This window comes from Rattus norvegicus, chromosome 8 (assembly GCF_021556685.1).
Source record: "Rattus norvegicus strain SHRSP/BbbUtx chromosome 8, alternate assembly SHRSP_T2T, whole genome shotgun sequence".
Classification (NCBI taxonomy): Eukaryota; Metazoa; Chordata; class Mammalia; order Rodentia; family Muridae; genus Rattus; species Rattus norvegicus.
Window position 1 is genome coordinate 39,565,001 of NC_141541.1, and position 14,002 is coordinate 39,579,002.

At 45.8% G+C, this 14,002-nt stretch overlaps 1 protein-coding gene across 8 annotated transcripts in view; it reads left to right on the forward strand.

Moving 5' to 3' along the window:
- Kirrel3 (kirre like nephrin family adhesion molecule 3) overlaps positions 1 to 14,002 on the forward strand; it is a 539,739-nt gene that overhangs the window by 415,730 nt on the left and 110,007 nt on the right. For all 8 annotated transcript variants that reach the window (NM_001433793.1, NM_001433795.1, NM_001433794.1 and 5 more), the window contains 1 exon segment: positions 5,406 to 5,483. In NM_001433793.1, the coding sequence (NP_001420722.1) occupies positions 5,406 to 5,483 (78 nt within the window).

Genomic DNA, 14,002 nt, shown 5'->3' on the forward strand with positions numbered 1-14,002 from the left:
CCTTCCCCATCTCGTTTCCATTTTCCTATCTGCAAGGGAAGAGGAGGGTACTTGACCTCCAGACTTGACTCTGGTGTTTGCCTCATTGGATTCTTTCTTTTCAGGTCCTTTCATCTCAGCTCTTTTACTGTATGTTGGCTTTTCATGTAAATCATGCAAGGGAGATCTCAGGAGCAGTAATTTATAGATGGAACAAGGAAGCAGAAGCTCAGAGGAGACCGTGGGGTGCTTCACTGCTGAGTGAAGCGTCTCAGTATCAGCCAGCTCTGCTCATTCGGAAGCATCAGGACCTCCCAGCAACTCCAACCAGGTCCAGCTGGCGCTTCCTCCATATGGTCCAAGGCACCATCTGGGGAATTCAGGCTATTTTCAGCCATTCTGCTGCTCTCTGTGTTGAGATGGCAAGGATTACGGGCTCTGTGTGTCCCCCTTGAGAAGCCTCTGTGTCCTTCTACCTGTTTTCCGATCCCTGCTGTATTCAGAGAGCAAGAAGGGGTAGCAGATGGGAAACCGTCGTCTTTCGCCTGGAGCATGGCAGGACCCTCCTAGCTGCTCTTGCTCTTCTCGGGACTTACCTCTTCTGTGCATCATCCGCACCAGGTTAAAGTGTGCAGTACCCTCCTTTCCCCATCTTAACCATTCTAAGGATTCCCTGCACCTGCAAGACTCCAGCTCCTGTCTGGTAGCTTGTAGAAACATGCCAGAGCCAAACAGTTTCAGGAGGAAAAGTGCTAACCCTTGTTAATTTTTTATTAGGATGTATTAATTGTGCGTGGTGAGGTTTCATACACATATTTAATGTACCTTGGTCTTATTCTCAATGTCCTCTATTGCACCCTCCCTCCGTACCTCTGATCTCCTGCCTCTTCCAAAATAATTTTCTTTTGACTTTCATGGACATGAGAGAAAGCATCTGATATTTCCCTAATGGCTGCTCTAGCTTCTAACCCTACCAAAAGCGTGTACACATTTGAAAACGATAGTTTTCAGCAACTGAATGAGGTAGTGATTATCACAACGTAGTCAAAAAATAAGCAACCCACAAATGGGAAGTTTTATCATCATCTCAGATGTGTTCATGTGTCATTCTCTCTCTCTCTCTCTCTCTCTCTCTCTCTCTCTCTCTCTCTCTCTCTCACACACACACACACACACACACACACACACACACACACACACATACACACACACACACTCCTTCAATTTCCCCTTTTATAAGGGCACCAGCTCTATTGAACTGCAGCGAATCCTAATGACCTCATTTTAACCTGACTAACTCTGCAAAGTCCCAATCTCCACAGAACATCATACCTAGGGGTGAGGGCTTAGGCATGGGGTGGGTGGACTAGGACCACAGCATATGAATAGGAGAGCATGTAACCAATTCAATCTACAATGCAGTCCTACAGCTGTGACCACTAATCTCTGGTATTCCTTAGTCTGTTTTGACTTGTAGATTGGCCATCCTGGTACCCCTAAGAGCTAACCCTGAAACCAGCCCTGAGCTCTAGGATGAGATCCAGCAATCAGCCTTTGGCTCTGAAATGTCCTTTTAGTTCTTTCTCCAAGCCTTTCTTTCTAAATCCAAAATGGAGGAAATAATTTCTGCCTCTCTTACATCACCAAGCTACTGCGAGCATCTAATGAGACAGTAAATATTACAGCATTGTGAAAAACATAAGTGTGCCACAAATGGGATGAAGTATCGCCGTGCTATTAGTAGTAGTGTTGAGAATAAAGGGATCCGCGGCTAGAAAGAGCCCCATCCACATCCTGTGTGCTGAAGACACCCGCTCCATTTACAAAGCTTTCCTTTTTTATTCCCCCCTGGAGAAAATCCCACAGTGTTCCCTACTTGTAGAACAGTTCCCTGTTTGGATGAATTACAAGTTTCATTCACTCCACAAGCATCCCAGCCTAACCTAAATGCATCCTGCTACATCAGAGCTCATCGTCTTCATTCTGATGTGGGAGGAGGGGAGTTGCTCACACCACCCCCAACGTCTTTGAGTTTGCCCCTTGCCCAGCATTTGCCCTGTGCTAGGCACTGAACCTGGGAGTGGAGGCTGAGGACTGGAAAAGGACAACCTGACCCTTCTGTTACTCACAATCCAGAGCTCAAAAGTTCCCAGAGTGCCAAACATCCTTCTCCCTAAGACACATCTCTGTTCTGAAACCTGTTTCTGTGCACACAGCACCAATTAAGCCTTTGTCCCTCTCAGACAGTGCCCTTAAAACCCAACTGCAAATGGCTTTAAACTTTGCTATGAACAGTCTATTTTTAAAACAAGTCTTCATTCACTCATAGTCCATGAAGTCTTTGAAGAATCTGGGTGGAACTGCCACTGAGGAAGCCACTCAAAACCTACTTGAAGAACCTACTGGAGGTTCAAAACTAGCATGTGTTTTCACTCTACTGACCATCTCAGTAAAGAAGGGAATAGACTGGTGACTGGGCTACCTCAAAAAAGGAGGTTCCTGTTCTGTTTCTCCCCCAGTACTCTTGTTCTTTTGGCTTGTTGGATGTCTCCCACAACCCCCATGATTACTTTCTGTTTCCTTGTTGGTCTATATATGGTCAGTATCTCTGACAATGCTCTCCCTCCCTAGATGGGCACCCACATCCCCCTGCCTCATCCACTTTTGTCCCTGCTGGGGAGTTCCATATGTGGATTTGGTGAGTTCTAATTTAGCTGTACAAATCTCTCCAAAGTGCATCCCATTTTTCTGTATATGACAAGCTGGCTAATCCTCACTTTGCGAGTCCTGCAGCTCACTTGCTCTCCAAAGGATCCCAATGGCTTCTCCCCACTTCTCAGCAATGAGGCACCCAGAAAGCCTTCTCACTTAATAAATTTTTGCAGTGTGCTTATTAGTGCCTTGTAATGTAGCTGCCTAAATAATTAAGACTAACCCACACGTGTCAAATTAAATGAGCCAAGTACATTGAGAAATTACCTCGTCCTCAATTTCTTTTATTAATCAGAGCATTTAAAAAAATTTTCCCTGCTCATTTACAAATATCAAATATAGTCAGGCAGACTCTTACTTATAATAACTGTATGAGGCACAGCCTCTCCTCTGCTGCTAACTTGGGAAGTATCCCAGTATGTGACACATAAAGTGAGTTAGAGTGAGTTGCAGAATCAAACCCTGTGGACAATCAGATATGACAGGCCACTCGTATTTTAGTCTTTAGAGCTATTCTCCTTACGTTCACCTGAGAGTGTGGGAAGCTGCCCAGAAGACAGAAGAAACATTGGCCAAATCCTTCTAGCATCTTCTATCCTCCTTCCTCAATGCTACTCTAGAGTCCCTCCTAGGCTCAGTCTAGTAGCCCATGCTCTCCCTCTCTCATTAGAAGCTACCACTCGTGTGCTTTAGACAGGCATAAGTCAGTGATAAATATTAAAGGGACCAATAACAATTACATCACTCTGGTGATGAACACTGTGCCTGTCGTCCTAATGGTCTTCCTAGTGTCAACACTTGGACTTTATATGCAAGCTTTTTGCCTAAAAAGCTACCGTTAACTGGAGCTAGGAGGCTCCTCACAGCCTGTTCTTCCATTGGCCCCCTCTCTGCATGCTACATTCCTGCCTTTTGGAGGTGGCTATTAGAAGGAATGCACAAATATAGTAAGTAAACATCAAAGGGGCTTTGATCCACACGGCCCTCGACAGAACAGGAGCCCCCGAAGAAAGGGCCAAGGCCCTGGATGGGAGAACTTAACATGTCAATTTGGGTGCCTGAGATGTGAAGCCGTTTGAAGTGAGGGCGGTTTGGCTACATCTTCAGATGAGTGAGCTGTTGTGCAGGGGGAAAGAAGGGAAGTGAGCCTTTGGAAACGGCACCCTCAGATCTGCCTCTCTGCTCTTCACTGATAGTCAATAAATCCCTTTAAAAAAAATCAGGAGATCAAAGCTGGTGACCTCCCTGGGCTATGGCATCCTACAACCGAGCTTTGTTTTTCCCTGGGGTATGAGGCCCCAAGTTTGACTTGTCTGTTCTCGAGGGCCCCGCACTTCTTTTCATCCTGGTGTCTTTGGAGGCTAGACCTGAGCTGCACCAGATGGATACAGAGAATTCTGAGCAGAGGCGGGAGGAGGAATCATCCCATTCTGTCTATTCCCTGATAGCCCAGCCACCCGGGGGTGGAAGGCCAAAGACACATGCATGTCATAGACAAGTGTGATAGCACTCAGTGGGAGCCTCCTTCTCTGAGAAGATAAGGTAGAAGCAGTCAGGTAGCAGCAATCCTGGCAAGATTCTGGGGAAGTGGGGAGCTGCAGTCCTGTGTACTCTAGAACAGTATCACATACTCATGCGTACAGTCTAGGGCAGCTGTCGTGGTTTTACGGCTTCTGAACAAGCAGAGATGAATCAAACGTACCAAAGACAGCCCCCTCAACACTATTGAGCCTCCGTTTCTCCATCTGTGTGACACGTGAACATAGCCCATCTGCATACCACAAAGCATTGCTATGGGAGTTAAAAATTAAACTGGATATGGAGTTGTTTCAGAATTCATGAAGTGCCCAAGAGAAATCAGGACTAAAAGTCAAAAGAGAGGATAGCTTGCCCTCTAGTGAGGAGGACATACTCAGGTCTACCACTCACATACAATAGAAGCTGGTTTATAAAATGCTCTGCAAGAGATAGTGGCAGGCATTTGCTACCCAGAGTTGCTTTTCTGTCTTGTTCTTCTGGGAAAGTCAATGCGCTATGAGTCCTTGTGTGCGTCACCACTGCTCACCCCTGTGCTCTACGTCTGAACTTCCCAAGTCCTAGATGCCGTTGCTAACCAGTGACTGCCCATAGGAACACACAAAAGTCAGCAACTGCAGAATCTCACCCTTCCTGAAGGTTGAGACATCCTGTCTACACAGCATTTCTGTGTCTTCTCCTGTTCTCACTATAGTCATTCTCACTATTCCTTTTGGGTCACCGTTGCGTCTGATCATGCTGCCCCATTCTGGACGCTACCAGGTGTTCCTGTTTAGCAGGTCTGTCCACAGTCTCAAAGTGACCTGGGCATGGTCCTCAAACTTAAACCATAAAAATTCCCATAGCCCAGAATAATAGTTATGAGAATGCATCCCAGAGCCTACTTTTAAAATCCTGACTCCAATAAGGCTTCTTCCTTTGTATGTCCGAAAATGGAGGTGGTAGGAATGGAAGGCACAGTGCTCTGTGCCTCACGTGAGGTTGTGAGAGTCTAGCAAGAACTATTGACTTTAAGCTTGCCTAGGATAGAAGTGCTGTAAAAACACTTACATGGCAAAGTAAGTTGCCTTGAAAGTTGCGTTTTCTAAATAAACATCCCTGCTTATCCACAGCCCCATGCTAAGGAGTCTCTGACACATGACCCATTCCCAACTCACCCACCTATGCTTTCCTTCCAGAGCTTGGCCTCCAGAGGAGAGGATGCTGTCTGGTGCTGGGCTACATGGCCAAGGACAAGTTTCGGAGAATGAATGAAGGTCAGTGAGAACCTCCCCAACCCCTTAAGGGTAACACAGTGAGGGGAGGGTATTCTACAACTGTGGTGCAGAGGAACCTGGACAAGGAACACAAAGCCGCTCGGGAAGGAGAGTGGGAGGCTCAGCTCGATCTTCATGGTGCTATTTACACAGGGAAGAGCAGCTGGTGCTAAAGTGTGCCGTGGTGATTCAGTATTTTTCGTTTGCTATGTTCTCTTCCCACTGCATGCCCCTTACTTCTCTTTCTATTTGTCGCCTACCTTTGCTCTTCTACCCACTTACCCAACCCCATTAAAATCTGCTCCTGTTGTCTTTCCAATCCAACATTCTCCCTCCTTCTCTTGAATCATTCCTACTTCTTGAATTGACAGTGCTTTATAGGGAACTCGGGAGCATCGTAGAGAATAAGGCGGTACTATGCTCCAAGAGCCTGTTTTTAGAGATCTGCCTACCTTCCCAACCACACAGACTGAATTCTGTCTCCCAGGGGTGTCTCTACCTTCCAGAAGTACTGGGCCAGCGTATGTCCCAGAGGACTTGAGGAATGTATTGACTTTGACGTGTGGGCTGGGATGTGAGAATATCACTGTCACTTATGGGTCTGCTGTAATAAAGAGCCAATCCTCTCCATCCCCAGCCATCTGTCTCCATGCAGCTAATAACCCTCTTCATCAGATGCCACAGACTGTTTGTCAGGGTTCAAAAGTAGATAAACAATGTCTGGGGGTGCCATTTATTCATTAAAGTCAGACAAATGAAGTCTTGGCTTCCTACCACCAGCCTGGCTTGCCATGAGCTGCCCCCACTGGGGCTCAGAGCTCCTGTAGCCTCTTTCCCACTTCAGCCAAGAAAGAGTCAGGACACCCCTAGCATCTGGCCATGAATTACACTGTACACAGCCCGGTGCCTTCTCCCTCTATTCAACAACTGCATATCCTCCCAACCTACCAGCTATGACACTCATGTCTCTGTATATGGCCCAGACCAGAATCTTGGACTACTTATGGGCTTGTCACCAGAACCCCTCCCATCAAGACAACAGTCTACTAGGAGAAAGATGAGCACAAGCAAGTCCAGGAAGCTCTTAACACTTACATTCACTGCCTGCCTATTCAAGAAACCAACAAGCTTCCAGCAACCACTTATCATCTGTAGGAGCCCCATGGCTGAGCACAGCCAGGGGTTGGGGCTGCATACTTTGTGGCAAGACCATCAGTCTTTTTCATTAGCTTTTTTTTCTTTCTCATCACCCTCTCTGTTTTCAACACCGCAGCCCCTAAGAGAGAGGTAGGCAGTAACTTCTAATTTGTGGACGCTGACAGCATGACTCTGTCCGTGGTGCTGAATAGACATGTTCTCTTGCTGGAGATGCTCATTACAAAAACAGAGGCTAGGCTCTTAGGGGTTGGGCGAGCAGAAAAAGCCAGGAACTGGGCTGCATTAGGATCTTGAAGCTCCAGATGTCTGACCTCAGCTTCTAAGTGACCAAGAAAATGAAGTAATGGATGCTGAGCAGGCTGAGTCGACATGTGTGGTGTGTTACAAGTCTCAGCAGGCAAAATGGAGGCAGGCTAGAGGAGGCCAAGACAGTGGGGTAGAACAAGCCATGTGCAGTGGGTGAGTTCTGGGTCTGGAAGGGTCCAAGTCACAATGGGAAAAGGGAAGAGGGCTTTTCTTCCAAGCTAGACGGCCTTGTTTCCCAAGTGCCAGACAGCACATTTTCTCTCTTCTAAAGTCCATGTGTTGTTTAAGCAAGCAAATGAGAGGCATGCTCTGCTTGGGAGCTCTTAGAGCCCAACCCATTTGCAGATGAGAAAAGCATCCACAAGCACAGGGACTGTTTTATGGTTTATAATTATCTCATAGCAATACCGAAAATAATTATAACTCCTACATATTAATAATTGAATAGGAATAGCAGTCCTGACATCGATCAAGCAACAGAATTCTTGGCTTGTGCCAGACAGTGCACCTTGGTATGATTTGAACAATTGGTAAAGCATTAAAAAAAACAATAATTATTATTTTTCTCCAAGTGGCCAGAATTCGTAAGCTATTGAGACAATTAGCTGCTTTTCCCATTAGAGATAAAGTGGCGATTGCTTGATTTCCATTTCAGAATAAGTATAAAAATCTTTGCTTGTGTTGTATTAAAGCATATTTGTTTTGTTTAACGGCATCTAATAGGGTATCCGTCACCCAGTGAGATCCCTATTTCATTTGTTTCCCTGTTAATTTTATATCTCCTTTTATTTTATTTTCCCTCCACCACCAACCCCTCCTCACTACATTCCAAAAACAACAAACATGTGAGAAGGAGCAATAGGAAAATAATGAATGAACAGGAGCTTTATAGATCTGGGGCTTGTCATAAGTTAGAATAATCACAGTCGGTGCTGTTAAGCTAACACAAAGCAATAAAAAGAAGATGCTATTCAAAGATCATTTAAGGAAGCATGTGATAGTCAATGAGAGAGTTGCTCTATTTAGGAGTGCCTAATAGCCTCTCGGAGAATATATGTAGCATTCACAGGAATGGGGGGGTAGTAAATGTTGTGCGGGTTGGGGGAGTTCTTTTCTGTTTGAACTCAAAAATCTTGGAATCCAATAGAAAAACAAGCAAAAATTAGCTAAGGCCCTACTAGGACAGAGGGGTTAAAGACAGGCTGGGCACAGAATGCCAGTGTTGTCTGATACCATTGTCTTCGTGTGATTAAGAACTCTATGCTTTACAGGAGCTGTTGGAAAGAGATTGCTTATTTATTCATCAAACATTCATTGAATACCATAAGAATGATACCAATTTTTCATAATAAGTGTCAGGCTGCATTATAAGTACAGGAGCTGTTAAAGTGAATAAGACACAGTCCCTGCCCCACAAACAGCTAACTGTAAAATCACCAGACACGTCTCACTGAAAAACATCTCTACAAAGAGCCCCTGCTCACACCTCACCTAAACCAGAGCCCCTCTCCCTTCCCATATGCTCCACCTGGACAAACAGTCTGCTTCCTATGCAGTGTATCACAACTTGTGATGATGTATCAACTTCTTACTTGTGTACCGTTGGCCCCACCTGTGGGACAGGGAAGACCTCAGGTCCCTGTTTTCGCATCCTAGAAACCTAGTTCAATGACTCACACATAGGGGGAGTGGCGGTAAATTGCTTAAGTAAGTGTTTGACCGAGGCTGTGAGTACAAGAATATCCAAAGTCAGCCATGGATATCAGCTGGGTCATGAGAAGGACCCTGATACTTCAATCTCAAAACTTGGAAGGTAGTGGCTGATGGATCTCTGTGAGTTCTACACCAGCCTGGTTTGCATAGCGAGTTCCAGGTCAGCCAGGGCAGTAAAACAGGCCCCTGACCAGGGTTGTCTCCACATCTTCAGCAACACCTGAGTCAGTAGCTTTCCATTGGTTGCAGGTTTAGAGGCCTCTCAAGCCCCCTGCAGAGTGAAATGCCAGGAAAACTGTCCTTGCCCAGGGGAGTATCAAAGGCAGAACATTATAAAAAGATATACCTTGTAGAGCACAAGTCTTTTAGGAACCAGAAAGTCCTGTGAAGCTCATCTTGAGAAGGGTAAACAAGGAAAAGTGTGCTAAAAGGAGAGAGGAGGCAAGGAGACCTTGGCCTCCCTTCTGTGCAGTCCCTGCGGCACCATCGTGCTAGCTCTCATTCTACGGACCAGTGAATGACCACCATAGCTCTTGTCCTCACCTCTCAGCCCTAGGCAGGAGATGGGGCCATAAAGAATGCAAACTCATAGCTACAGGGAACTTGAAGTTCTTTGTGATGATATAGGGGCCTGTTCTTTCTTTCTTTAATGAGTATAAAACAACCCTGGTCTACTATCCCCTAAAAGAGATGGTAAGGAAAAAGCAATGGCTGCCACATAGTTGGAGAAAGTACATGGAGCCAGGTGTGGGAGCTTGTCCTGGCAAGACTTTGGGCATCTAGAATTCAACTTTCACCAACCCAATGTTGAATAATTTCAAGAAGGTCACCTGTAAGGCTCTTTATCAGTTTGCTTTTCTGTTGCTGTGACAGAACACTGAATAGAACAACTTGGGGGAAGAAATGGTTTATTTAGCTTACAGTTGAGGGAAGCCAGGGCAGGAGCTTAAGGAAGGAGCACAGAGGCAGAAATCAAGAAAGAGTGCAGCTTACTGCCTTGTTCCTCATGACTTGCTCAGCCTATTTTCCTATGTATAAGCAAACCTCAGTACCACCCCTTCAGACATGCCAATGCCCACAGTGAACTGGGCCCTTCTATTTCAATTATTAACCACAAAAAAAAAATGCCCCTACAGACTTGCCTACGGGCCAACCTGATAAGGGCAATTCATTTGAGGTTTGACCTTCCCAGGTGACCACAGTGCATGTCAAAACTAACCAGCAAAGACTCGGAGTTGTGATGATGCAAACTCTAATCTGCCCTCACGCATCTGTCAATGTTGCGGGCCCTGGTAAACAAAGGCTTCCTGGTCACTAAGCCAGTTTTAAGTTGAGTGGTTTTTGCCAACTGCCCCCAAAGACACTTGGGAGTTTCTTTCTCCTGCCTCTCCTTGAAGAGAAGATAGAGGTCACAGTTGACTTTAATGCCACCCAACCTGCAAACTAACTACACTGTGCAAGGGGAAAGTAGGTAGCCTGGGACCTCTCCCCAAAACCCTGAACCTAGGAAAGAGGAGTTCTGCTTCTATGAACAGCTCCTCCCACGAGGATCCTTGGGGCCAGTTTGGCTCATGCAGAGGGCACACAATCATTTTCCTGAGAGCATTTCTGAGGTGCCTGCCACAGTCCCCAGGATGTTGGCTAATACTGTCATTTTGTTAGTTGGCGCTTTGGGGCGCGTATTTTTTTCTTATTTCATTTTTCTTGATGATGTGTCTTCCTCCACTGGGGCTACGAAGCTGGTTATTTGTATAACGTCTCTGTTTATTATTTATGGCAAGACTCGGGCTTCCAGGGCACTTTATGATTGTTATTTAATTCACTCAGCATCATGGAGCAGGAGACTAGCTATTTCCATTCTCCTGCCTCAATCTGATGGAAGATTCTATAGCTTTGTCCCAGGCTTATTCCACCAGCCATCATTCCTGCAGAAGACCTGTTTATTCAAGACCAGAGGGGTCCCCTGGCTGCAGACCATGCCAGATTACTTTGTAAACTTCCCCATCCCCCTCTCATTTTTGCATCCTTGCTGCACCATGTCCTGGGGATTTTACCTTCTGGGTATCTTTCAAATCTCTCCCTCTTTCCCTCTCTCTCCCTCCCCCTCCCCCTTTCTCTCCTCTCCTGTGCTCTCTCCCTCCCTCCCTCTCTGTCTTTCCTTACCTCTCTTTCCTCATTATGTCCAATCAGCCTCCAGCCCATTTCTTCATCACACACAGCCAAAGCAGTGCTTCAAAATGCAAACGTGTTACTATGTTACTAGGAAATAGTTCAATGATTTTCCTACGGCTTTTAAGACTATTTAAGTCCTCCCCACGACCTTTAAGGGTTCGCACAATCTGATTCCTGCAAGTTCTTCAAACACATGGACCTTCTTTCTCCTTCTCAAGGAAGTCATTCTCTCCTACATAGGACTTCAGTGTCCTTGGTCCCTCTTCTTAGACCATACATCATCCCCAACACATCCATCTCCCTGCCTTTAGCATGCCCATTCTTGCTTGTCATCCAAACCTTAGCTCCGCTATCTTTCCTACCAAGGCTCCTCTGCTCTGCTTTCCCCAGTCTAGGTCAGGTTTGTGTACTTCATGATCTTTCAGTCCTGCCCTCCAGAATGCTTACCCCTATGCACAAATGTAAGTTCATATTACAGTTGCTTCACGAATAGCTGTCTGCCCTGCCCTCCCAGTCAGTAAGCTCCATTAGGTCGGATATGTCTCAGGGGGCCTAACTCAAATGTTTGCACAGAGTGAATACTGGCAGAAGAGTAAAGATGGGGAGACGGTTCTAGCCCTGGGACTGTGAAAAGAAACATGAGCAAACACCTAGTAAAGAGGAAACTGTCTCAAGAAAGGCATGTGACTTACCCAACATGACAGACCCAGCTTGGGGACAGGCGTTGGGCCCAGGACCCAAATCTAAGCATCAGTGAAGTCTGGGGCAACACAACTGAGTGTGTCAATGGCAGGGGTGGGGGAGGGGTGCCTAATCAATGGGGTTAGGGTATGTTTTTGAAAGAGACAGGCTGCAAGAACCTCTGGGGAAAGGAAGTAGGTTCTTTAGAGAGTTCCGTGAGAGAACACATGGAGGTCACCCTCACCCATGCTCATCCCACAGCTCAGCCCTGTACCAGGCTCTGAACCCTGAGCCAGAGATGTGCTCTGTCCTCAGCAGAGACCACCAAGGACAAACAGCTGTTCTTCAGTGCCAGTCGTCTTGAGGCCTGCATTGGTTTAAATATTTTATTTAGCATCGTGACTCGTGAGCCTAAAGATCAACATTGGAGCTTGGGAGTCAGAGAAATCTAGATGCAATTCCAGCTCAAGTCACAATAGGCTCAGAAGCAAGTCATCATGGATTCCTGAGAGCAAAAAGGGGTCAAAGGTCCTCTACCTGATGGCCCCTTAAACTTTTGTGACTGTACAGATATAGAAATGTCTAAATGAAACATTTATATGACTCCAAGTACATAGGCACGTAAACTGAGCATTTACTGATGATAAACCATAGAATCATAAAGAAATTAATATCTCTTAATCTTTGATACAAGCATAATTTTACCATTTATTAAAAACAAAGGCATATCTGTTCACTAATGAGATGGGTGTGCTTGTTTATTTTTACATAAAAAATTCAATCTTGACTAAATCTTGCTGCTGCAGGGTGTGGAACACTTCCAATGGTTTTCAGATCAGTATTTTGATCTTAAACTTGTCAGAGCTGAGAATTCCGTTTTGCATAAGCGTATCGTGTGACACAGCAGAAGTATATTCAGTGCACTTGAGAGATTGTTGGAAATTCCACCCTAATCCCAAGCCAAAGTTCATTTCGTGTTTTGTTTTTTTTCATAAAGCTCAAATCAGCAATTTAAATAACAGTTTTCTAAGATCAAACACTCAGATTCAGCACTATCCGAAGACACACCACTTTGATACCCACACATCAAAGAATGATGGTAGAAAAATATTGAAGCTTTTGTCTTCCATAATTAAATGGTTATGTTTCTGTGAGAGCAAAAACTTTGTATGCACAGTAAAAACACCGCCATTTGTAACACCTGGTGTCTCAAAACTGAGCTGAGGTAGGTGACTCAGGGACCACTGGGTGGCACTATGTCGGGGTGACAGTGTGAAGTGAACAGCGCTGTGTTCAAAACCAAGGCTGCAGTGCCTCTGACAGATGTGACACAGGTGAGCACTGCCAGAAACGCCTCATTCCCTGCATGTTTGATTTCAAAGTCAGTGCTCCGGTCACTGCATGCTCAGAAACCTTTCACTGAGGCCAAATTTTTTTTATCACCTCCACATATAACCCTCTTATTACAACCCCCAATGGTGTCGTGATCCACAGTTTTATAAGCTGAGATGTCATCCATACCATCCTTTGATGGTTCAAACATCCTTGCCAAGTTCCACTGGATAGAAAGAACTTTGCAGACAGTGGAGCTGGGCACTTAGGACTGACCACCTTTCATCCAGTGGCTCAGTGCACGGCACAGTGCCAGCCCTGGGGCACGTGAAGGCGGTCCCTGCTCAGAAGGCTATCGAGCACACGATAGGGTAGTGTAAGTATCAGAGCTGCCTGCACCCAAGTATGAATCATCAGCTGTGGCCACAGAGAAGGAAACTCCACTCACTAAAATCCATATCAGGTGTGTCCAGGGTAGCTTCTTGGAGAATTTGACACTTGGGTGCTTTCCTTAAAGAGGTCATTGTCCTTTAGCTCTAAGAGTCTTCATCCTACCATTTCAACTGTACTAACAAGGGGTCAAGTGACCTGGGAAGCAACACTTATTACCAAGATAATGGGATCTCCCCATATGCTGTGTCCTGAGGAGGCCTCCTCTCCCCTCTCTGCCTCTCTGCCCTCATCTAGCCTCAAAGCTTCATCACTGAGCTCAATAATGCCGAGACCCTCGCTCCAGGCCCCACCCCCACCCCCACACCACCACCCCCCGAGTCTGGGGAAGGCATAGAAGAGTGGAAATAAATGACTTGCCTAATGGCCTGTGGTGCCGTAAAGTTCTCAGAGCTGTGTAGCAGAATGAGTAGGTTTGGGGCCGAGATGAATTACCCAGGACTTTATTGAGGGGAAGTCAATAAAAATCTGAAGGCACTCATAGCACCTTCTCAGGGCGGTCATTGCACAGTGCCAGGTCCAGCACTCTGAAAGCAGCAATGGGATACTGTTTCTCTCCTCTGCTCTGTCTGCTTCTTCCTTGTGCCTTTCTTGCTGAAATATATTTGTTTCTATGGAAACAGTGTTGCTACCGGTATGGGAGGAGTTTGATGACATTCAGAAGTACCAAATCAAGTCCATTTATATAATGGTTTGAAATACACATA